Source organism: Nerophis ophidion, linkage group LG01 (genome assembly GCF_033978795.1).
Source record: "Nerophis ophidion isolate RoL-2023_Sa linkage group LG01, RoL_Noph_v1.0, whole genome shotgun sequence".
Taxonomy (NCBI): Eukaryota; Metazoa; Chordata; class Actinopteri; order Syngnathiformes; family Syngnathidae; genus Nerophis; species Nerophis ophidion.
This window is the reverse complement of record NC_084611.1, coordinates 68,833,932-68,859,054: the sequence shown is the minus strand read 5'-3', so window position 1 is coordinate 68,859,054 and position 25,123 is coordinate 68,833,932. Positions and strand designations below refer to the sequence as shown.

Sequence of the window (25,123 nt, the reverse complement as noted above, 5' to 3'; positions counted from 1 at the left end):
GTGATTCCTTGTTTAAAATTCCCGGAGGTGAAGCTTTCCTATGGATCAGAGCGGTCAAGCGATCATGGATCCCGACCAAATGTCAACCAGCAGTTTTTAGTGAGAAAATTGTGGTAAAAAGTCGCCTCTTACCGGCGATCAGCTGAGCTTGTGCCGTCCATACAGCTGCCGTCGACTTACATCAGACACTGGCCTCAAGACACCCGTGGATACACCCTTCCGACTATCAGGTACTATTAAACTGACTAAAACACTAGCAACACAATAGAAAGATAAGGGATTTCCCAGAATTATCCTAGTAAATGTGTCTAAAAACATCTGAATCCTTCCCAATGCAAACGCATATTTTTTTTTAATTTGATTTTTTTTTTTTTTCTAGTCCGTCGCTATCAATATCCTCAAACATGAGTCTTTCATCCTTGCTCAAATTAAAGAGGAAATTGTTGTTTTCTCGGTCCGAATAGCTCTCTTTGTTGGAGGCTCCCATTAAAAACAACGTGAGGATGTGAGGAGCCCTCAACGGGTGACGTCACCGTCTGCGACTTCCGGTAAAGGCAGCGCTTTTCTCTTAGCGACTAAAAGTTGCGAACTTTATCGTGGATGTTCTCTACTAAATCCTTTCAGCAAAAATATGGCAATATCGCGAAATGATCAAGTATGACACATAGAATGGACCTGCTATCCCCGTTTAAATAAGAAAATCTCATTTCAGTAGGCTTTTAATCTCCTCCGTTATCTTGATTAATGCCATCGATATTGAAATTTTGGCTCTATATCGACAAGTATACCACTTATTTATACTTTTTTTTCAATAATTTCTAAAAATTGTGGAAGTAGGGAAACAGGTATATTGTTTGTAAATTGGTGTTAATCACCGGTAGTTCAGTATTCAAGTTAATATGGTGTTGGTACAATCAGGAAGCGATGACTACAGTATATATATAGCACAGTGATTGCAAACAATACTTTGGAGTTCACAGACATGATTCACACAAATCATAACTTCTTCGTAAAGCTAATGAGTATTTTGTCAAAATGAGGGTAATACATTTTTTCTTTGTCGATCTGGGTTTTCTGATGTACATTGCACCGGCGTCAACTACGATCGCCATAATTCACCAAAATTATACTTTGAAAAATTAGTTTTATGAGCTGGAGTCTGTTTAGATTGATATTTAGACTTATTATTTTGGTTTCTTTGATCGGAAAACAACATCGGAACGATTGCAATTACATGCTTCTGGCCACAGTCGCACACTACCTTGGTGTTCAACATGGCCCCTGTGGTTTAGTTGTCCATACTCTCTCTATACACTGCTCTGTTTGAGTCTGCATCAACAGTGCCCCTGCTGGTTGAAGCCAATTAGTGCATTCTGTTTTGCACTTAATTGCTTCAAAATGCAGTTAACTCTATATTAACCTGATTATAGTGACTTTCGAGTGTCTTTCAATTTTTAGGGCTTCTATTTTTTTTAAAGAAATTTTGCAGTTAGTTTTTTGCCCGACAACTACAAAACCCACAATACACCTGGCTTATTTTTTATTTATTTTTTTACCTATAATCGTACTAATCTTAGTTGATTGTCATTTTTCTGTTGTCTTTTAGAAAGACTGCTAAACCAAAGACGGACCTCTTCTCCTCCCCCAGGGCAGAGGTATGGGTGCCTTAATTAATTTTTGTTGTTGTTTTATTGTGTGTATGTTACATTATTCTATGCCAACACCTGAGTTTCTGGCCTGCAACCATGCAAAATGCATTGCATTAACGAGTGTCAGGTTTGCTTCTTCATTGCGTGACACGTGACCAGCCATGTGGGCGTAGACACGCATACAATCAATCACTAAAAAATTAACTGATACAAACGCTTCACATGCTGCCTGAGACTAATCAATACTGATGATTGTTAGTTTCCCACACATATTTTACCTACCTGAATTAATGGAAATCATAGCAAAATAATATAAAAACAGGAGAGTTTGTATGATTTCTTTCCTTGTGTGTATTGTACGGCTTTGGTTTTGAGTGTATAATGAGTCTCTCCCTTTGACAACAAACCTATTGAGACTCATTGGCCACAAAATGAGTTACCATAAATATCTCAACAGCATAATTTAATAAGATAAAATGCAACAGCGGGATAAAAAAAATTCAGCCTTTACCATGATAATAATGCTGCGCTTTGATAGACACTCACAGGGGGTATTCATTTAACATGCCTGGGAATGTAATTCTAATCCTTCATTTTTTTTTTTAATACATTTTGTTATTTAATAGCTTTATTCCAAAGTTAATTAAATCAAAATCAAACAGGGAATACTCCTTGGAGAAAAACTGAATGTTGTTTTAGACAATTAGTCATTAAAATGACATATCTACACATAGCCATATATGAAACCACTGTACGGTGGCACCCAAAGTTGCTTTTAGTTAGCTTTTGAATCAGTTAGGCACAATATTAAGCCTTATTGATAATAATAATTATTAATATTTTTATATTATTATTATTATTGTTATCATCTAAAAAAATCCGATTACAATAACAGCATCAAAATTATGTTTTTTTATAAAAAATGAAAATTCTCACTTTTGGTCATATTCGACAATGTACGTGATCGTAACTCTTCACTTTTTCCACGCATTTTGATGAATAGTCTTATTCTAAAATTTATTAAATTAAGAGTTTTTACACAAAAATAGACTATAAACCCAAAATAAAAATGTTATTTTAGAAAATTTACAAACTGTGTTAAAAATAAAAAGTATATATTTACAGTGAAGAAACTTTGCTATGGTAGTCAAAGCTGAATCTAAGAATTATGTTGAATTAATTAAGCTTATTCAGAACTAATCTTTATTTTATATTCTCATATTCTCATGCATCGTACATCATACAATACCTAAAGAAATCCAGTAGAGCTGGATAGTAATGCTAGATTTTTGTCAGAGCTTCATGTTTGGTAACGTAATCATATCTCTTCACTTTTTTTTTTCTTACATTTTGTCATCATAGCCATATTTCAACAAATAATTAAATTAATCTCAAAATTGTACTTGAAAGAGTTCCAAATGACGACCCGATGGCAATAATAATATGTAATGATTTACCGTATTTTTCGGACTTTAAGGCCCACTTAAAATCCTTTTTTTTTCTCAAAACCTGACAGTGTGCCTTGTAGCCCGGTGTGCCTAATGTAAGGAATACGTTTGGTTGAGCTTACCTACCTCAAAGCTATTTTATTTGGTACATGGTGTAATGATAAGTGTGACTAGTAGGTGGCAGTCAAACAAAAAAAGAAACATATATTGCCACCTTGATGGCAATATGTCTCAAGTAAACAACACCAACAATTTAATGTTCCATTGAAATTATAGAACATTACACACAGCGCTCAAAAATCTATCAAAATGTTTTAGTAAGCGATAAAGCCGCACCGCTTGAAGGATCGTCGGCGCATTAAACATACGAGTATTATTATGGTGTGTGTAAAAGTTAAGACATATTATCTGGCGTTTTGTTTCGCAATATTATGCAAAAGCAACTTTTTTTACTCTCTGGTACCTGCTGATCTGTATTTGGGATCTGCGTAAATCCTGAAAAATTGTGCGCATCCGCCTGTGTAGTCAGCCCAGGCAGCGTAGTTGGTAAGCTTCTTCTTTTTCTCTACTTGTTATATGACATTCATCCTCCACTATTGCCATTTGAAGTATAAAGTAGTGTAAAGTTTTTACTTATATCTGTCAGTAAACTCACCATGAAAGCGCTAAAATATACTGTTGTAGTGAGTTTGAATTATTCACCCAAGGAACTTTAGTTATTGGAGTTCCGGTCGGACGGTTTTTCACGGGACACATTTCCTGTGTAGTTGTTCACGGATTAGGAGATGCTGCTGTGTTATTGATTTAAGTAAAGTCCTAATGTCATTAAAACAGTTAGCTCCATCTTTTGACACTTCTTCCACTCCTGTCCTTGCACGCTACACCGCTACAACAAAGATGACGGGGAAAAGATGCTGCCGAAGGTGAGCCACGTAAATAAGACGGCCAACAAAACGGCGGACCCAGAAGCGGCTTGAAAATGATCTGTTAAGCATAATCCATGCAACATTTTGACCAAAGAGCAACCTAATTTTTTATGTGACAACAAAGAAGTCTTTTCAATCAAACAAAATAATATTACGCCTTTAACAACCTTTTAAGGCCCAAGCTGTTTATTTACATGTTTTTTTAAATTCTCTTTGCTATTTGGGCTCATTCGACACTTATTAGAATAAAAACTAAGAATCATCTTTTGATACGATATACTTGGTCCATAAGTACACAAACGTGTACTTCATGTTTAGTGACATGCTAATTCTTATTTTTACACTTTTTTCCCCCCAAATTCCATTGTATGTTATACTCTTCTGATACCACCAGATGGCAGTATAAGTGTCCACATAAGCAACCATAAGACCCCAATTCAGTAATGCAGTGGTCCCCAACCACAGGGCCGCAGAATAATTTTTTATCCATCCATCCATTTTCTACCGCTTGTCCCTTACAGGGTCGCGGGGGGCGCTGGCGCCTATCTCAGCTTCAATCGGGCGGAAGGCGGGGTACACCCTGGACAAGTCGCCACCTCATCGCAGGGCTTTATTTAAAAAAAATTAAATCAACATAAAAAACACAATATACACCTACAAATAGTGCACCAACTATAAAAAACTCCCTTTTTCATGACAAAAACGTCCCTTTTTCATGACAAAGAAGAAAAAAAAAAAAAAGAAAAAAAAAGGACACCCTACCCCCCCCCCGGGCCGCAGGACAAATTATTAAGCGTTGACCGGTCCGCGGATACAAAAAGGTTGGGGACCACTGCAGTAGTGTATACAATTTTGGAATTAAGAGCTTAAAAAGTGCTGTCCACGCATGTGGCCACTTAGCCTTTAGAGGTTTGCGCCCTATAATCCGGTGCGCCTAATATATGAAAAAAGATCAAAAATAGACCACCCTATGGTCCGGAAAATATGGTAATATGTAAATACATGGCACTCAAAGCTTAGTGAATAAAATAATGTTGAATCAATTAAAACTGAGCAACATTACTATGTTTTTATTACTATTGTTATAAGAGTTTTTTGTTTTGTCTTATCGACAGTTTTAAGCCCCAGTTTTTGATCTCAAACTATTAGAATGACTTCACTGACACTAAGTGATGCTCAGTTGTGTACACAAGTGTACACAGACTGACTTTGTGTCCGCAGGTGAAGTGTTGCTGCAACTTTTGATCTACTCGTACATCATCCCCTCGCAGGAGAAGCACTTAACTTCTCCGAAACCGTTGGGGCGCTGAAATGAATGCACACAAGCGTCTGCACACTCCAGTTGTCTTCCCTGGGAAAACTGCGCTCGTCCTCTCTCTCCCACACAGCAGTGTAATCTACCCACAAAGCTGCCAGCCTACTCAACATTTTATTTTAGCTCGGAGAACTGAGTGCTCCTCAGCGTGCTTCTCAGTGTTAGCGCTCGTCCTGCGTCATGTTCTCTCAATTATGGAAAACAGATGTTGAGTAACCAAAAGATGGGTTGAAGAGAGCAGGCAAAAGGTACTTGTCGCCTCAAGATGGTGCAAGGATGAGCATTTACACTTTAACTAAGCGCTACTTTGGTTCACCACTGTATGCTTCAATGTGGTAAACTCTAGTAAAGTTCCATTGTAATTCCCTTTCAATGGATTATACTGGACTCATTGTCACAGGGACAAAAAAATACCAAGTTTATGGTTCAAAAGCCGTGAAAAGTTGCTTCTACAAATTCAGGGAAAGTTAACCTGCGCTAGTAGAACTTTAGGGTTCTTCAGGCGGGCAAATTGAGAGAGCTTTGTGTATTCTGGGTTCCTGGAAACTAAGAATTTAGGTGGTCTGGACGGGAAAAATTATTCCAGGGCCTTTCGGAGCAAAAGGACTTTGGGGCAGAGGTGATGGTCCCGGGGACCTTTGGTCGCCTGGTATTTGTTAAAGTTAAGGTACCAATGATTGTCACATGCAAGGTGTGGTGAAATTTGTCCTCTACATTTGACCCATCCCATTGAGGGGAGCAGTGGCCGCGCCCGGGAATCATTTTTGGTGATTTAAAGGCCTACTGAAACCCACTACCACCCACCACGCAGTCTGATAGTTTATATATCAATGATGAAATATTAACATTGCAACACATGCCAATACGGCCTTTTTAGTTTACTAAATTACAATTTTAAATTTCCCGGGAGTTTCGTCTTGAAAACGTCGTGTAATGATGACGTGTACGCAAGACGTCACGGGTTTTAAGGAAATATGAGCGCTGCACACACACACAGTATTTTGGACATCTGTTGTTGCTGAATCTTTTGCAATTTGTTCAATTAATAATGGAGAAGTCAAAGTAGAAAGATGGAGTTGGGAAGCTTTAGCCTTTAGCCACACAAACACACAGTGATTCCTTGTTTAAAATTCCCGGAGGTGAAGCTTTACTATGGATCAGAGCGGTCAAGCGAACATGGATCCCGACCAAATGTCAACCAGCAGTTTTCGGTGAGAAAATTGTGGTAAAAAGTCGCCACTTACCGGCGATCAGCTGAGCTTGTGCCGTCCATACAGCTGCCGTCGACTTCCATCAGACACTGACCTCAAGACACCCGTGGACAAACCCCTCCGACTCTCAGGTACTATTAAACTCACTAAAACACTAGCAACACAATAGAAAGACAAGGGGTTTTCCAGAATTATCCTAGTAAATGTGTTTAAAAACATCGGAATACGTCCCAATGCTATCGCGTTTTTTTTTTTTACTCGTTTTTTTTATTTATTTATTTTTTTTCTAGTCCGTCGCTATCAATATCCTCAAACACAAATCTTTCATCCTCGCTCAAATTAATGGGGAAATTGTCGTTTGCTCGGTCCGAATAACTGTTTTTGTTGGAGATTCCCATTAAAATCAATGTGAATTTATGAGGAGCCATCAACATGTGACGTCGTCGTCTGCGACTTCCGGTAAAGGCGAGGCTTTTTCAGGAAGTACCAAAAGTGGCGAACTTTATTGTCGATTTTCTCTACTAAATCCTTTCAGCAAAAATATGGCAATATCGCGAAATGATCAAGTATGACACATAGAATGGACCTGCTATCCCCGTTTAAATAAGAAAATCTCATTTCAGTAGGCTTTTAATGGCATACGTTGAAAGAGGGGGTGAGGGTTAATTATGAACGAGAGTCAATCAGATGATGAAGTGAGTGCCAAAAACAACATGTGAGGACCTAACATGTTCCACATCCTAATATGTGTACACCTGGGAGAATTTGTAGAGGGCACGTTTCATTTTGGATATTTTGGATAGAAATGGATATTTCTCAATGCCGAGTTCAAGTACCTCGGAGTCTTGTTCACGAGTGAGGGAAGAGTGGATCGTGAGATCGACAGGCGGATCGGTGCGCCGTATTCAGTAATGTATCGATTCGTTGTGGTGAAGAAGGAGCTGAGCCGGAAGGCAAAGCTCTCAATTTACCGGTCGATCTACGTTCTCATCCTCACCTATGGTCATAAGGTTTGGGTCATGACCGAAAGGACAAGATCACGGGTACAAGCGGCTGAAATGAGTTTCCTCCACCGGGTAGCGGGGCTCTCCCTTAGAGATAGGGTGAGAAGCTCTGCCATCCGGGAGGAACTCAAAATAAAGCTGCTGCTCCTCCACATCGAGAGGAACCAGATGAGGTGGCTCGGGCATCTGCTCAGGATGCCACCCGAACGTCTCCATAGGGAGGTGTTTAGGGTACGTCCCAATCGGTAGGAGGCCACGGGGAAGACCAAGGACACGTTGGGAAGACTATGTCTCCCGGCTGGCCTGGGAACGCCTCAGAATCCCCCGGGAGGAGCTGGACGAAGTGGCTGGGGAGAAGGAAGTCTGGGCTTCCCTACTTAGGCTGCTTCCCCCGCGACCCGACCTCGGATAAGCGGAAGAAGATGGATGGATGGATGGCCGAGAGCTTAAAACCACGCGTAAACATTTTTGTGTGTCTGTATGCGGAGTAAAACTATGGAACAAAATGGACTTACAACACAAGCAATGCCAAATTATTAATCGATTTAAACTATTTGTCCACGGCCGGGTGTTGACACGCAGTGTCTCAGGGGAGTCGATGGCAGCTATGGACGGCACAAGCTCAGCTTTTACCCGGTAAGAACTGACTTTTTAACCACAAATTTCTCACCGAAACCTGCTGGTTGACATTTGGTTTGGATTCATGTTTGCTTGACCGTGCTGTGATCCATGGTAAATTTTCACCTCCAGGAGTTTTAAACAAGGAATCATCGTGTGTTTGTGTGGCTAAAGCTTCCAAACTCCATCTTTCTACTGTGACTTCTCCAATAATAATTGAACAAATTGCAAAAGATTCAGCAACACAGATGTCCAAAATACTGTGTAATTATGCCGTTAAAGCAGACGACTTTTAGCTGTGTGTGTGTGCAGCGCTCACACTTCCTAAAAACGCGTGACGTCACGCGTACACGCCATCATTACACGACGTTTTCAAAACGAAACTCCCGGGAAATGTAAAATTGTTATTTAGTTAACTAAAAAGGCCGTATTGGCCTGTGTTGCAATGTTAATATTTCATCATTGATATATAAACTATCAGACTGTGTGGTGGGTGGTAGTGGGTTTCAGTAGAGCTGCGATTGGACTTGAACTGGGTGTAGCGTAGTGGTTCACAAAGCAGTTAGTCTTCATGCAGGTCTTACATTTCTGGCACTGTGCTTCTAAAGTGGAAACCGCTAAAGTGTTTAGAGTCTCAGGGGTCTCGTTACCTCCTCCTGCCATATTATACATGTTTTTATTTTCAGCAGATTCCTGCTTCTGTTCAAAAAAAGAAGGGGAAAAAAAAAAGACAATACTGCACATCCTTTCACCAACGCCAAAACTCGGAGAATTCTTTTTTTACTCGGTGCTGTAACCATGGAAACAAGGTTTGCAGTTCCGAGCTGGCCTGAAGGTACTGTAGTTGGGGCCCAACAATCCAGCTGTAGACAAAGCTCTAGCTGAGCCCTACAGTGCGATAGTACAGTATGCTGCTCTTCATCAATCACGCTCCTCCTCGCTCCTGCTCATCAACAGGCGGAGGCTTTTACAAGCTCGTTTAGGCCGGGCTCGTCTAATTGCACAGGATAATTGCTCATGCAGGGCTGACCTCAGGGGTCATTTAGAGACTTTACATCTGCAAACGAGCTGCATGCAACTGTAGATACACTCCTTTGGACTCAATGATGTCTAAACTGATCTTGTTGCAGTCTTTGGCTGGTTGGCAGCATGAAGCAGCTGTTTGCTTAGACCCCCCCCACACACACACGGACACACACACAGACACACACACTCTCTTTTTCTTTGTAAAGCTTTAACACGACCGCCGTTTCACTCCTCTTTTTTAATAAATTATTCTTTATTGCTGATTAAATCTATCTACAAAATATTAGCCTGTTACATGTTAAACACAGGATGTGAACAAACTATCAGCAGAAACAAGGAGAAGGGGTATGTAAATTATATTTCTATACCACTTTTCTCTAGTGACTCAAAGCGCTTTTTTTTACACAACCCAATATCTAAGTGACATTTAAACTAGTGTAGGTGGCACTGGAAGCAGGTGGGTAAAGTGTCTTGCCCAAGGACACAACGGCAGTGACTAGGTTGGCGAAAGCGGGATCGAACCTGGTACCCTCAAGTTGCTGGCACGGCCACTCTACCACCCGAGCTATACCGATTGGGGTAGGAGTTATTAAATAAGTTCTGCTTCTTCCTACACCACTTCAGGCACGTTGAATTGTGGTAATGTAAACATGTGATCTATTTCTAAACCACGAGTGTCAAACTCAAGGCAGGGGGGGCCAGATCCGGCCCGCCACGTCGTCTTATTTGGCTCACAAAAGCCTGAAAGTAATGCGCGTCAATAAAGCACATCATCTTTCTTTGTAAATGTATTCGTTCTGTAAAATTTTACCCAAAAAATTAAATACAATTGCATGCTTATGAATGGCAAACTTTATTATCTGATCATGTAACAAATATACTGTCCTGTATTACAAAACATTTTTGTTAGATAAAATATACATGGAGTGCAGACCAAAGGTTAGGAAACACCTTCTCATTTCAACGCGTTTTCTTTATTTTCATGACTATTTACATTGTAGATAGTCAGTGAAGGCATCAAAACTATGACACCTGTGAAGTGAAAACCCTTTAAGTGACTTTTCAGAATGCCAAGAGTGTGCAAAGCAGTAATCAGAACATAGGGTGTCTATTTTGAAGAAACTACAATATAAAACACGTTTTCAGTTATTTCACTTTTTTTTTTTGTTAAGTACATAACTCCATGTGTTCATTCATAGTTCTGATGCCTTCAGTGACAATCTACAACGTAAATACCGTATTTCCCTGATTTGCCACCGGGCATGTAATAAGCACATGCTTACCTTTACCGCTGGGTCAAATTCGTGACGTCATGAATGACGCTTCCCCTGTCGTATTTTTCAAAATGGCGGAGGAGTTTTTTCTGCTATTACTATGTGTAAACCAGGGGTCTTGTTCCACAGCCATACAGATCACACTGATGGTTGTGATATAAAACAACTTTAACACTCTTACTAATATGCGCCACACTCTGTGAACCCACACCAAACAAAATGGCAAACACATTTCGGGAGAACATCGGCTCTGTAACACATTATAAATGCAACATAACACTTACCCAGAATGCAATGCATCCATGACTCCTACTGCTTATATTATACAACCCGCTGGCACCCCCCCCCCCCCCCCCCACACCCCACCCCTCTGTGCGTCGGTTGAGGTGGGCAGGGTTGGGGGCGCGTGTATAATATAGCCAAGAGTCATGGATGCATGGCATTCTGGGTAATTCTTGCGTTGCATTTATAATGTGTTACAGAGCCGATGTTCTCCAGAAATGTGTTTGGTGTGGGTTCACAGAGTGTGGCGCATATTAGTAAGAGTGTTACATTTTTTCATATCACAACCATCAGTGTAAAAGGTATGGCTGTTGACCAAGTATGCATTGCAATCTCAAAGGAAACGCAGCGAAATGCATGTGTCCGGCCGGCACGTAGATAGCATGGTGTGAAAGTGGCCGCGATGACATGTTGTAGAGCAGTGGTCCCCAACCACCGGGCCGCGGCCTTAGAAAAATTATTATTATTATTTTTTTTTTAGAACACTCAATTATTTACTGCATGTCATTGGTAAACGCAGGGGTGGGAAGAGGTTTTAAAATTATTAGTGCCTGCTTACTTTTACCGCATGTCTTGAATAAGCGCAGGAGTGAGAAGAGGTTTTAAATTCATTAGCGCCCCGGCGGCTAATCAAGGAAATACGGTAGTCATGAAAATAAAGAAAACGCATTGAAATGAGGTGTGTCCAAACTTTTGGCCTGTACTGTACTTATGATTTCAAAGCAGGTCATCATCAATTTGTACGTTAAAAAAAAAAAAAAAATCAAATTCATAGGCTATTGTGTAATTATGTTATCAGGAGGGGACGTTAATATTCAGATATTTTTACTGTGACAAGCAGCCCTCACATGGCAAAACATGTTCTAAAAATTCCCCTTACTAGATTGAATTCTAATCTCAGAAATCATAGCAATAAAATGCTTGTTTCTTATGGTGTCCATCATGTGGTGCATTTTTGGGTCTTTAAATTTTTTTTTTATCTAAAAAACTATTAACACAAATTTTAGCATGTGTATCAGCATTCCCAGACTTGCCAACCTTGAGACCTCCTATTTTGGGAGGTGGGGGGCGTGTTCGGAGTTGGGGCGGGGGGCGTGGAAGAGGAGAGGAGTATATTTACAGCTGCTGTGTGCACAGTTGTGCACTGCACTTTCTAAAAGCCGTAGATGCTATTGTCACATATGCATGATTTATTGATTGATTGAAATTTTTTATTAGTAGATTGCACAGTACAGTACATATTCCGTACAATTGACCACTAAATGGTAACACCCGAATACGTTTTTCAAGTTTTTTAAGTCGGGGTCCACGTTAATCAATTCATGGTACAAATATATACTATCAGCATAATACAGTCATCACACAAGTTAATCATCATAGTATATACATTGTGGGATGAGGAGCTTTGGTTGATATCAGTACTTCAGTCATCAACAATTGCATTAACAGAGAAATGGATATTGAAACAGTGTAGGTCTTACTTTGTAGGATATGTACAGCGAGCAGAGAACATAGTGAGTTCAGATAGCATAAGGACAAGTATACACATTAAAATATATTTGATTATTTACATTAGGTTATTTACAATCCGGGGAGATGGGATGTGAATGGAGGATGGTATTAATAAAGGGTTGAAGCTGCCTGGAGGTGTTGTGGTGCATGTACAGTAGATGGCAGTATTGTCCTGTTTAAGAGTGTCACAACATTGCTGTTTACGGCAGACAAACTGCTTTACGGTGGACGAAAACGTGACTGCTGTTGTTGTGTGTTGTTACCGCGCTGATGAAACTGCCTAACAATAAACCCACATAAGAAACCAAGAACTCGTCCTCGATCATGCTACAGTTATAACGTCATTGGGCAGACTCGCTGTGTATATTGTGGGAAAGCGGACGTGAAAACAGGCTGTCCTCACTCAGGTCCGTATGGAGCTGGAGGGGGCGTGGCCTCCAGCTCCGCCTGAATTTCAGGAGAAAATTTGTTTTCAGCTAACTTGAATTTCGGGTGCCTCCCGGAAAATCCGGGAGGGTTGGCAAGTATGTCCCAGATTCATGTGTGAAGTTGTATACAACAGAGCAGAGCAAAAAGGACTAATCACTCAATGTGCTTCTTCTCCTTCTCAACACTTCCCCATGACACCCACCCAGAACTCCCCACCCCAGCAACAGTCCTGCCTGAGGACATACATTTTTTATTTACTGTGTATTTTTTTTGTACACGCGTGCTCTCCTTTGCAGAGTCAAGATTATCTGCATGGATCGTTACCCTAACCTGGCCTCCTCTTTCTTTGAGGCAAAGTTGAACAAAAATATACTGGCTGTGCACTTCTGTATTTGTATGACAAGACCAAATGCTGCGAGGGAAAGAACACATGAATGAATAGGACAGCTTTCGTGACATATTGCGTGACGTAACTCAGGTATTCCAAACCAAAATACCGCCTGCTGTCTAATTCATTTTTACATTTCTTAATATTTGAAGTGGAATAATCTGTGATTTTTTAAACACCCCAAAACATATTTTTGCTTGTTTTTTTTTTGTCTTTGTGTTTGTAGTACTTTGCAGATATTATATTGGTAACACTTTAGTATGGGGAACATATTCTAAGTAACAAATACTTCATTTAGACTTATTTGGACACTAAGGGAACATATAAGGGTTAGGGTTAGTAGTAAGCAATAATTCTGAAGTTATTGAGGGAAGACTCTTAGTTAATGGCTTACTGCTTGTATAATAAGGCCATGCAGAAAAAGGCATTAATAAGTACTTAATAATGACTGATTTAGAGCCAATATGTTACTAATTTGCATGCTAATAAGAAACGAATTATTGTTGAATATGTTCCCCATACTAAACTGTCACCATTATATTTTAACTAGATTCCAATGAAATATTGAACAAAGCACTTGACGTAAATTGGAACGACACAACCCCAAATCAGGGATAAATTGTCCATTTCAAACCTTAATATAGTCATTATATTGATCAAATGTTGCCTTCTGTGTCCTCCAGCGGTTACAAACATGAAGTATTCAGTAGCTCTCACCTGTTGAATAAGATGTATTATTTAGCTCTTCTTTTTTTCTTTTTTTAACCTCACTGCACACTCAAGTTTTAGGCCATTTGATGCTGCGTTTAGGTTTATCTGATTTTCCGCTTCCCTATCAAGACCCAAAACCACATAGAAAGTACACACACTAGTAACAGACAATAACATCTGATTAAAGAAGTGTTTTTGTTGTTGTTTTTTTTTTTTAAATTAAATGAATATGAGATATTGTCCTGCAGTCACTCACCACACATCGTCCCGTAAAGTTGATCCCGATTTCCTTCACTCGCTGCGAGCCAAGCGGACAGCAAAGGCAGCAGTGATCTGTCAGCCTCGCACCTCTGTGTGAAAATTTCACTATTCCTACCTCCTCCTCCTCTTCTTCTTCACCTCCCTCCTACTGGCTCCTCATTCTTTTTTTGGCCATCGCTCTGTCTCTGCCTCTGTTGCACTCGTTGCGCTTGACGTGATGATGCTGTTGATGGTGCTCCTTGCATCACCAGCCCAACGACACTTATTAGCTCCCTCTGCGCGCTCATCTTCAAAAAAAGGGTGGTCCTGATGGAAAAAAGCTGCTCACATGCACGCTTGATCACTTACCACAACAGTATTTTTCTCATGAGAGATCCTACAAATAGGAACAGCAATCATGCAAGTGTAAAAAGAAGTGATTAACTGTTAGACCGCATGCAAAATAACTATATATGTACGGTGGGGCAAAAAAAGTATTTAGTCAGCCACCGATTGTGCAAATTCCCCCACTTAAAATGATGACAGAGGTCTGTAATTTTCATCATAGGTAAACTTCAACTGTGAGAGACAGAATGTGAAAAAAAAAATCCAGGAATTCACATTGTAGGAATTTTAAATAATTTATTTGTAAAGTATGGTGTAAAATAAGTATTTGGTCAACCATTCAAAGCTCTCACTGATGGAAGGAGGTTTTGGCTCAGAATCTCACGATACACGGCCCCATTCATTCTTTCCTGAACACGGATCAATCGTCCTGTCCCCTTAGCAGAAAGACAGCCCCAAAGCATGATGTTTCCATGCTTCACAGTAGGTGTGGTGTTCTTGGGATGCAACTCAGTATTCTTCTTCCTCCAAACACGAGGACTTGAGTTTATACCAAAATGGATACATGGATGATACAGTAGAGGTTTGGGAGAATGTCATGTGGTCAGATGAAACCAAAATAGAACTTTTTGGTATAAACTCAACTCGTCGTATTTGGAGAAGGAAGAATACTGAGTTGCATCCCAAGAACACCACACCTACTGTGAAGCATGGGGGTGGAAACATCATGCTTTGGGGCTGTTTTTCTGCCAAGGGGACAGGACGATTGAACCGTGTTTAGGAAAGAATGAATGGGGCCATGTATCGTGAGATTTTGAGCCAAAACCTCCTTCCATCAGTGAGAGCTTTGAATGGTTGACCAAATACTTATTTTCCACCATCATTTACAAATACAATCTTTAAAATTCCTACAATGGGAATTCCTGGATTTTTTTTTTCACATTCTGTCTCTCACAGTTGAAGTGTACCTATGATGAAAATTACAGACCTCTGTCATCATTTTAAGTAGGAGAACTTGCACAATCGGTGGCTGACTAAATACTTTTTTGCCCCACTGTATATGTGGGCAGCACAGTGACATCAGAAGGTCCTGGGGCTGAGCCCCGGGCTCGGGGTCTTTCTGTGTGGAGTTTGCATGTTCTCCCCGTGACTGCGTGAGTTCCCTGCGGCTACTTCGGCTTCCTCCCACCTCCAAAGACATGCACCTGGGATAGGCTCCAGCAACCCCCGCTACCCTGAGAGGGAGAAGCGGTAGAAAATGGGTGGGAAGGCACATTGTGTAAATCGTAAATAAAAACTATACAATGATTTGCAAATCCTTTTCAACCTATATGCAATTGAATAGACTGCAAAGACAAGACATTTAATGTTCTAACTAAGAAACATATGTTTTTTTTAAGAATAATCATTAACTTAGAATTTAATGGCAGCAAAGTTGGCACAGGGGCATTTTTACCACTGTGTTACATGGCCTTTCCTTTTAGCAACACTCGGTAAACGTTTGGGAACCGAGGAGACTAATAATTGAAGGTTTTCAGCTGGAGTTGTTTTCCATTCTTGCTTGTTGTACAGCTAAAGTTGTTCAACAGTCCGGGGTGTCCGTTGTGGTATTTGTTGTACAATACATAAATAATAAATAATGATTACCAAGTAAAATTATGTACAACTAATAAGATAAAAAAGTAGGTAAAAGCAGGTAAAAGCCAAATAAAAAAAAGTGGGTCTTAAGCCTGCTCTTAAAAACATTAACATTCTCTGCAGCCGTGAGGTCCTCCGGCAAGCTTTTCCATAGACGGGGGCCATAATGGTGTAACGATGCCTTCCGTGACTTTGTGTCCTGACTTTCCAAATAATTAGGAGCTGAGTGCCGGAGGATCTCCGGGCCCCAGAGATTTTAAAACTGGTTTAATGTGAGCCCGCCTTCTGGTCTTCGTCAGGACACATGCCGCTGAATTTTGAAGTAATCGTAATGGTGAAATAACCTTTTATAGGAAGACCAGAAAGCAGGGCGTTACAATAATCTATACGACTTGTAATACAAGCATGCATTAGCGTCTCCGTGTTGCCCCACCTGTTCCCAATTAGCCTGTTCACCTGTGGGATGTTCCAAATAAGTGTTTGATGAGCATTCCTCAATTTTCTCAGTCTTTTTTGCCACTTGTGCCAGCTTTATTGAAACGCGTTGTAGGCATCCAATTCCATGTGAGCTAATATTTGCAAAAAATAACAGTTTTCCAGTTAAAACATTAAGTATCTTGTCTTTGCAGTGCATTCAATTGAATATAGCAGTGACGTGCGGTGAGGTATATAACTGGTGAGGCACTGACGTAATCAGAATCAGATTTACAAATATAAAGTATGCAAGCTGCGCAGATTATTTGCCATTTGATTGGCAGCAGTTTACGGGTTATGTTTCATTTCTGCATTCTTAGCACATGCAAACTGTTGCCCACAAAATGTGCACTTCATTAAAAACGAAACACAATGTTATCGTTGTCTTATTTGTACTTATTAATGAAGTCCATGCGCCGGTCCTTCTGGATAAAAATATCTGTCACTTCCTTCAGTTTTAAAAGTCTTATAAGAGTTTAACATAGTTGCCGCGATTAGCAGAGCTCATACTCTCATCATTTCCACAAAATGCGAGCTGCTGTTTGGCGAGGAAACATGTTGCATTGATGACATTTAAAAAAATCTCTCGGTTCTCTTTTACCTTAGCCTTGTGGACACAGATGCTGAGTCGCCGCTGTTCATCCAAAACCAAGTCTATCCTCGTCATCCCAAACGTTTTTAGCGCAGTCTAGCTTTGGATATGAGTGGCCGACCACTAATGTTTGGTGAGGCTTCTTTGCAAATTCTTTAGGTCACAAAATCCGATTTGAGTCCGCACAGTTCCACAGGTCGAAAAAAGAAGGCAAGGAAAGCAGAAAAGGCGGTTTCTTGCAGAACATCCACAAAGCCACTCTTTTCACGTATACCACTCCGTTTGGAAAGAGCGAGTAACTTCCCGTCCTGTTGATTGAAACAAACCATTCAGCTCCGGCTATGGTCTTCCTTTAGTAATTATCTCCTGCTTCGCTTTAAAGTCCAGTTTAGAAAACTTTTTAAGTGCGGAAATGTAGTCATCCATGTAGGAAGTCGGGGTGCACGAGACGGAAAAAATAAGTCGCTGCGGCACTTACCCACTGAGGCCACCGTATGTCTGGGATCATGAGCGCCCCTCCTCTATAGTGAGGCACGTGAACTGTTTGCCTCACCTCAGACTTTTTTATCCGCCATTTTGATGGCTCAACCAACAAACAAAACATGTTACTCGCTGCAGCACTTAAATCGCTTACGCCACCGTATGTCTGATCATGAGCGCCCCTATCGTGAGACACGAGAACTGTTTGCCTCACCTGAGACTTTTTTCTCTGCCGTTTTGAACGCTCAGCAACACACTAGACAAGAACGCGCTCTGGCCGCACGGCAGACAGAGAAGTTTATGAGTGATTGCGAAAATTCAGCGATTTTGAAGAAAAAATAATCCAAATTGATGAAGCTAAATGAAAATTAAAAACTAACAATTACAATTATTTTATCATTATATATTTATTTCTTTGCATGATCACAGATGAGGCCCTGCCTCCCCTGACCGCACTTCACTGGAATTTAGGTCCAAAAACGATTTGCAAATCATCGTATTCTCTTTGTATTTACGATGTACACAACATGCGAACTTCACTGGTTTTGGGTTTTGTATAATATCCAGAAAGTTCAGTGAGCAAGTTGTGGTATGCGTGACCACATGTGTTGACGTTTTATGCTGGTTGAATTTTTCTTTCTGCGCCATGACTAGAAACGGTTGTTTGGATTGGGTCATATAAGTAATTGTTGTGCTTCTGGCCCTGAGAAAGTATACGTCATGCTCACTGACCTGTGGTACTCTTGATGTCCATAGGATGGTCATAAAATGCCACCTGTCAGTCCGCCTGCTGATTTAATGTAATATGATGACACCCATCCATTTTCCTTATTGAACTCCTGACCCTTGGACTACATTGTCGGACTACAATGGTAGACTCTTGCCAAACGGCTTATTTGGAGGAAGTATGAAGGAAAGCGAGATGTTTTATAGATATCTCCACTGAAGGTTTGATTGAAAAGTTTTGGGACTTATACAGATGCCGAATAGACAAAAACAGGTACCAATAGGTAAGAAAAGTTGGTTTTACATAATAGGTCCCCTTTAATAATAGCAGGTAAAAACAGGAAAAATACTCTTGACTTTATTAATGATGATTCACAATGTGCCAACAATTTCTAACATTCTTAAAAGTTGAGTACAGTAACAAAACAGCTCTGAGAACAAGTTAGGATGCTCAAGTCTCACCTCAATGTCTTTCTTTCCAGGCCATGTTTGACTTTTGCGGCAGCAGCAAAGCAGAGTTGAACCTAAAGAGAGGAGACTTGGTGTTCCTGCTGCATCGAGTCAACCCCGACTGGCTGGAGGTAAAGTAAGGAACTTAAGGATTTAAGGCTCTCTCAATATGTATGAACTGAGTACGCCTCTGTACTGTACTGAAAGATCTGATTAGAATACTGTACATGAATGGCTGCAACATGATCAAGGGTTACTTGCCATCATGTACATTGTGCCCTATTCTCCCGGCTGCTTAAGTAAAAAAAGGTATGCAACTGTCTGGATTCTGACTGTGCGGTTTTTTCTCACTGGACTTACGTCTGACACAGCGTACCTTTATCCAGGATGCGTGGTTTGGGTGGAAAAACCCTTAAATGTGGGATTTCCCTATCAAATCTATTCTCCCATCGATTTAAGTACTTAGTAAGGATGGTTGGAATAAGTCCAGCACCGCTGGAAGATGAAACAATATATCGCACTTGAAGTTTGAATGCAGTCTACACCACAGGTAATAAAATGATAAAATAAACTTCCAGAAAAATATCTATTCTGATTGCTTTATTTGAGACATCTGGCAACATCCATTTGATGAGGCTAAAAACACAATAATGCCACTCAGGATTAAATGTCGAAACTTATAATGCACATCCCTGTCTTGTGAGTCCAACCACAGCAGAAAGGGACTGCATGTATATTTGCCATGTTTTTGACATCCTGGTACAAACACGCTTTTAATGCATTTTTAATTACAGCAAGGTGGTCTTGCTGCTGGGCCTTAGGCCTGTCGCACCTCCACCGGTGCCTGTGGTGGACTGTGCATGGCAGGGGCGTCCTCTTCCCTGAGCCAGGCCTAAACCTGACCGCATACCAGAAAAGGTTTTGCCGTAGGGTCTTCAGCTGGGGACCACCTCTCATTGATGTTTCGCCCCTTAGCCCACAACACCTCCCGGTGGCGGGGCAGTGAACAGGGACGTCTCCCTGACACCTCCTGCAGCAAAACCTACTTAGATGTTGCTCCCCAAGCCTTGTCGCGTCGTTTCAGCCAGAGCCAGTAGCTAGCTTTCTCTGCTGCTTCTGAAAGCTCCTTGGTGGTTCTGCTCGGGGTGGCTCCACGTGGTCCCAAGTCCCTGAGCAGGCGTGGTGCTGTTCTGCCCACAAAGCCTCTGGCTCCCACCTCCACCGGATACAGCCTCACACTCCAATCACTTTCTCTACACTCTGTGACCAGGTCTGCGTACTTTGCCTTCTTTCTCTCGTAAGCAGCTTCCAGTCCCTCCTCCCATGGCACTGTCAGCTCAGTCAGTACTACTGACTTCACAGCTGCAGACCACAGCACCACATCTAGTCTTAAGGTGGTGCTGCATATCTCCTGTGGGAACTGTAGCTGCCTACCCAGGTCCACTTCCATCTTCCTACGCCGCCCCTGGTGTTAACAATTTGGTGGGTGGTCTCTTGCTGGAATGTGTCACAGGTTCCCCCTGCCTTTGGAAGTCGATCCTGCATTGGCGTTCTGCTGGACTCTGGTTGTTTGCCTCCTGCCGACTTTTTTCCAGCACCTCTGCCAGCTTGTTGAGTACATGGTTGTGCCGCCATCTGAGCCGACCCTGTGTCAGTGCCATTTTGCAGCCTGACAGAACATGCTTAAGTGAGGCATTGATGGTCCCGCAGAGGTCGCAGGATTGTTCTGTGCCAAGCCATTGGTGAAGGTTTTAGGGCTCGGGAGGGTGTCGTAAGTTGCCCTGATGAGGAAACTGAGCCGAGCCTGTGGTAGTTTCCAGAAATCTGCCCAGCTGATTGCTCGGCTCGAGACACCCTCCCAAGTTGTCCACCTCCCTTGCTGCCCTTGTGCCACAGACCTTACTCTAAGCTCCTCCTGCTCAATCCTGGTGACCTCAGCAACACAAGGTTCTTCCTCTCCATCCTGCCTGCCTTGGACCATAGGATTGGTGGATCGCTCCATCCAAGGCCTGCCCGGCCTGTCTGGACCATGCCCACGACTTCTTGATGTTGCAGTCTCCCAATCGCCTTCTGGACCTCCTCCTTGGCCCTCCACTTCCTTCCAGTCTCGACTCTGGCATTTGCATCCGCCACTGCCCTGTCGGAGGAGTCCCTTAGCTCCATCACCAGCCTTGCCTTCTCCTGCATATAGCCCAGGGTGATAGATTTCAGGGATAGCAGGAGTGAGTTCCATCCATACAGGCCAGCAGCTGAGAAGCACCGTGGCAGGCCAAGCCATTTTCGGATGAAAGAGTTGGCTTTGGCTTCCATCCGGCTTACGGCAGATGACGTGACTTCGCACAGCTTCAGAGGCCACATCATCCTTGGGTACAGGGTGAAGTGATAACACCACACCTTGCATTTCCCAGGTAGCTGGCTTGCATCGATCTTAGACAGGCCCTCTGAAAGCTGCTGGAGAATGATTTTTCCCATGTCCTTGTCTGAGAGACCAGGTGTATAGAGTTTTCCCAGGCTTCGGATGGGCTGATCCACAATGCGTCGGATGTCTTCTCCGCTGATGGTGAAGGTGACTCTGTCGTTTCTCTCCCCCTTTCGCATTGAGAGGCTCCTTGACTTCTAAGGCTTGAACTTCATCCTGGCCCAGGTGATCAGCTCATCCAGCCTCTTAAGTAGCTCGGATGTGCATGGGGCGGTTCGTAGCAGGCAGGTGATGTTGTCCATTTAGCTCCTTAGGGGCGGGAACCTCTGGCCTGCAGGGAGCCGGACACCACCCACCACCTGCCTTTCCCCGATCAGGATGACCTCAAAAGCTGCCACGAAGAGGATGGGGGAAATGGAGCATCCCATTGCGATCCCTACCTCCAGTTGTTGCCAGCCAGTGATCACCTTCTTTAGTGCAAAGCACATGTGCATGTCCTGGAAGTAGATCTTGATCATGGTCCTGATGTTATCTGGGATGGAGAAGAGTTCCATGGCATAGTCTATGAGCAGGTGTGGCACTGACCTATAGGCATTGGCTAGATCTAACCATATGATGTACAGATCTTTCTTCTCCCTCTTAGTGGTCTGGATCTGTTCCCAAATGATTGACGCATGCTCTACGCAACCAGGAAAACCTGGAATCCTGGCTTTCTGGCAGCTGGTGTCAATGTAGTTGTTCTTCGTGAGGTAGGTAGTCATTCTTCTTGCCATCACAGAAAAGAAGACTTTTCCTTCCACATTCAGTAGGGCTATGCTCCTGAACTGCTCAATGGGCTTAGCGTTCTGTTGTTTGGGAATAGAAACTGCCACTGCCCTCTGCCATGCGGATGGTATGGTCTGCTGCGTCCAGGCGATTCTCATCAGGGTCCATAACAGCTTCAATACTCCTGGGCAGTTCTTATACAGCCTGTACGGTGTTCCGTTCGGGCCTAGTATTGAAGCAGATCTTACCTGCTGGATCTCCTGCCTGACCTCTCTGAGCTTGGGTGGTGATGTATCAAACATGGCTGATGGTTCTGAGGGTCTGGGCACATACCCTGAGTAGCCTAGCGGGACGTTCCTTGCTGGGTCACTGTACTGAGTGCGGATGTGCTCCTCCAGTTCTTCTTTGGAGATATCCAGGGTTCCACTTGTCTCCTCCTTAGGGAGCCCGCGTGCACGCCGTAATGGATTCCTGAAGAAACTTGACCTTTCATTCTCCTTCCTTTTTCTCCATCTTCTGATACGTTCTGCCCTCCGGACCTTAGCGAGGCGTCTTCTGATCTCATCCCAGAGAGCTTTCAGGCCCTCCTTCTCAGACTCCTTTGCCTTCCTCCAAAACTTACGTAGCTGCCTTCTGTTTGCCACCAGGTCATCAATTTCTTTCTCCCTCCTGCTCTTTGGTCTTATTGTGGCCTCTCTGATAGTCACCTCGCCATACCTGTTGCTGCATTCTTCATAGAGGATTTCCGCGAACAGGTTTAACTTGGCTACCACTGACCCGCGCAGCGCATTTTGCAGCAGCCCGCTGAGATGTTCATCCAGCTTCCTCCACTCCTCGGTCTCGTTGGCCTTAGGCCAGTTGATCTTGTTCCTTCGGAGTGGGTTCTTCAGGCTCCTGGCCATTTGACTTGACTCTATTTTTGGGTCGCTTGGGGGTGCTACTGGGTTCACTTCTTGGGGCTCGTCAACATCCCTTTTTCCTTCCTGCCTCCTTTCCTCCTGCTCTACCTCTGCAACATTGGGCCCGTCGGCACTGTGGTTGTCTACCCGGCTTTGGATCCCGTTTGTCTGACCTGCCCTTGCTGGGGCAGTGCAAGGTTGCGTCAGGCTCCCACCACCACACTTCTTCTTTCCCATGTGGATGTGAAGCCCCCTTAACGTTGTTGTTTTCTCCCAGCCGCACCCACACTTCCTTGGGACCTTCTCTTTTGCTGATATCCTTGCGGTCGTTACCGTTAGCCCTTCTTCCATCCCGCCTCTCGGAGGGCCATCGGGTTGTTTTCTCTGTTTTGTCTTCGTAGTAGGGGTGTTTTCCTGTTGGAAAAACACGCTTTTAATGCATATTCAGTGTTGGCGCAAAGAATTTTCAAAATGGGGTCGGACCCCATCAAGTCATAAAAATGGGGTCCATATGTACATTTTTGGGGTCCCACTTTTTTGTAAACATTTTGAAAACAAATGATAAATGCATGCATTATACTGTTTTATCCCACATTCTACAATGTGTTTTGGAATTTTTTTGGTCATAAACGTTTATTTTATTTAAAAATTGATACATAAGAAAACACATTTTTATGCATACAGTATATATTCTAAACTTTACCGCTGCCGGTATTTTTTTTAAATGTATTTTCATTTAATAAATTGTAGGTGTGTTTATTTCAATATAAAAGTGTAAAAAATGTTTTGCTTCGGTCATGAAATGATGATAATAGTGTGCCAGGGCATACATGCATATGACACATTGAATTGATTATTCTCACCTGTATGTCAATCATCAGTCATTTGAAAACTGCCACATCTACATTTTCAATGCGAATAATGCCAACAAACTTAGAATTTTGCAAGTTAGTTTCAATGTCATTTTAATACAGTGGGACTTATGCATATAGCATTTCATCTCTAGCTTTGTGATGGCCATAAGCTGTGTGTTCGCCTTTAAAAGTGGCGGTATGTGGGGTGAGTGATGTGTGTAAGTGAATGGGCAAGTTAGGAGAGGGAGCGATATCATGTTCAGAAGTGTTAATAACATGGTGGATGTCCGCTTGGCTTTGTGGAAAACATAAAGAGTTCTAACAAATCGATGGCCTCGTCATTCCAACCAAAGAGCGGAACTATAGGGACCCAGAGCCAGGTAAAGTGGAGGGTGTTACCCCCAACAATACATCGGTACTGGAGGGATGGTCTCCCCCGCGCTCCTCAACCACGGTCTGGGAGCAGGCAGGAAGGAAAGGTGTAACATAATGTTTCTTGGTGTCTGGTGAGGCTGGATATTTGAAAATCAGCGCACCTGGTAGTAAAGGTGTTCTTTTTATTAGCTTGTTTACATGGCATTAAAAACATCTTTCCATCGTCATAAGTAGCTTCTAAAGCCACTTTTCATTGTAGCTTCGCTTCTTGGGTTTATTGCTCACATGACCAAAGCAATAACACGGTGGAGTCCTAATACCGGAAATGCAGTATTTGTGATGGATAAAACTTTCGGCGAATCAAAATTTCAAGAAATTGTACCGGAAATTGCATTACTTTGAAGTCGACCAATAATCAATAATTAATAATAATTAATAATTTGACCTGGCAAATATAAACTAAACAAAAATGTGATAATCAATAAAAAAACAAAAAAACTAGCAAACTGGGAGGTAAAAAAATCAAATAATATCCGTGTCCTAGGGACGCACGGACATCCAGAAATTTGCGTCCTTTCTGATTTCAATGTGTAAAAAGACACAAAAAGTGCGTTAACGCCGACATTGATGTTATTTCATCTGGACCATGACTGTGTGACTATTTAATAGAGAATATATATAAAAACCCCGTTTCCATATGAGTTGGGAAATTGTGTTAGATGTAAATATAAATGGAATACAATGATTTGCAAATCATTTTCAACCCATATTCAGTTGAGTATGCTACAAAGACAACATATTTAATGTTCAAACTGATAAACATTTTTGTTGTTGTTGCAAATAATCATTAACTTTAGAATTTGATGCCAGCAACACGTGACAAAGAAGTTGGGAAAGGTGGCAATAAATACTGATAAAGTCGAGGAATGCTCATAAAACACTTATTTGAAACATCCCACAGGTGTGCAGACTAATTGGGAACAGGTAGGTGCCATGATTGGGTATAAAAACAGCTTCCCAAAAAATGCTGAGTCTTTCACAAGAAAGGATGGGGCGAGGTACACCCCTTTGTC

At 42.0% G+C, this 25,123-nt stretch overlaps 2 protein-coding genes across 3 annotated transcripts in view; one reads left to right on the top strand and one right to left on the bottom strand.

The window, feature by feature from the left end:
• The window catches only part of pvalb7 (parvalbumin 7), a 74,125-nt gene extending 59,893 nt beyond the window's left edge, over nt 1-14,232 (bottom strand). Inside the window, exon 1 of the mRNA XM_061909725.1 lies at nt 14,050-14,232. Within this exon, the coding sequence (XP_061765709.1) occupies nt 14,050-14,056 (7 nt within the window). The 5' untranslated portion in view covers nt 14,057-14,232. The remainder of the gene's footprint in view (nt 1-14,049) is intronic.
• The window catches only part of ncf4 (neutrophil cytosolic factor 4), a 70,317-nt gene that overhangs the window by 33,381 nt on the left and 11,813 nt on the right, over nt 1-25,123 (top strand). For both annotated transcript variants that reach the window (XM_061909712.1, XM_061909700.1), the window contains 2 exons: nt 1,607-1,655; nt 18,771-18,869. In XM_061909712.1, the coding sequence (XP_061765696.1) occupies nt 1,607-1,655; nt 18,771-18,869 (148 nt within the window). The remainder of the gene's footprint in view (nt 1-1,606; nt 1,656-18,770; nt 18,870-25,123) is intronic.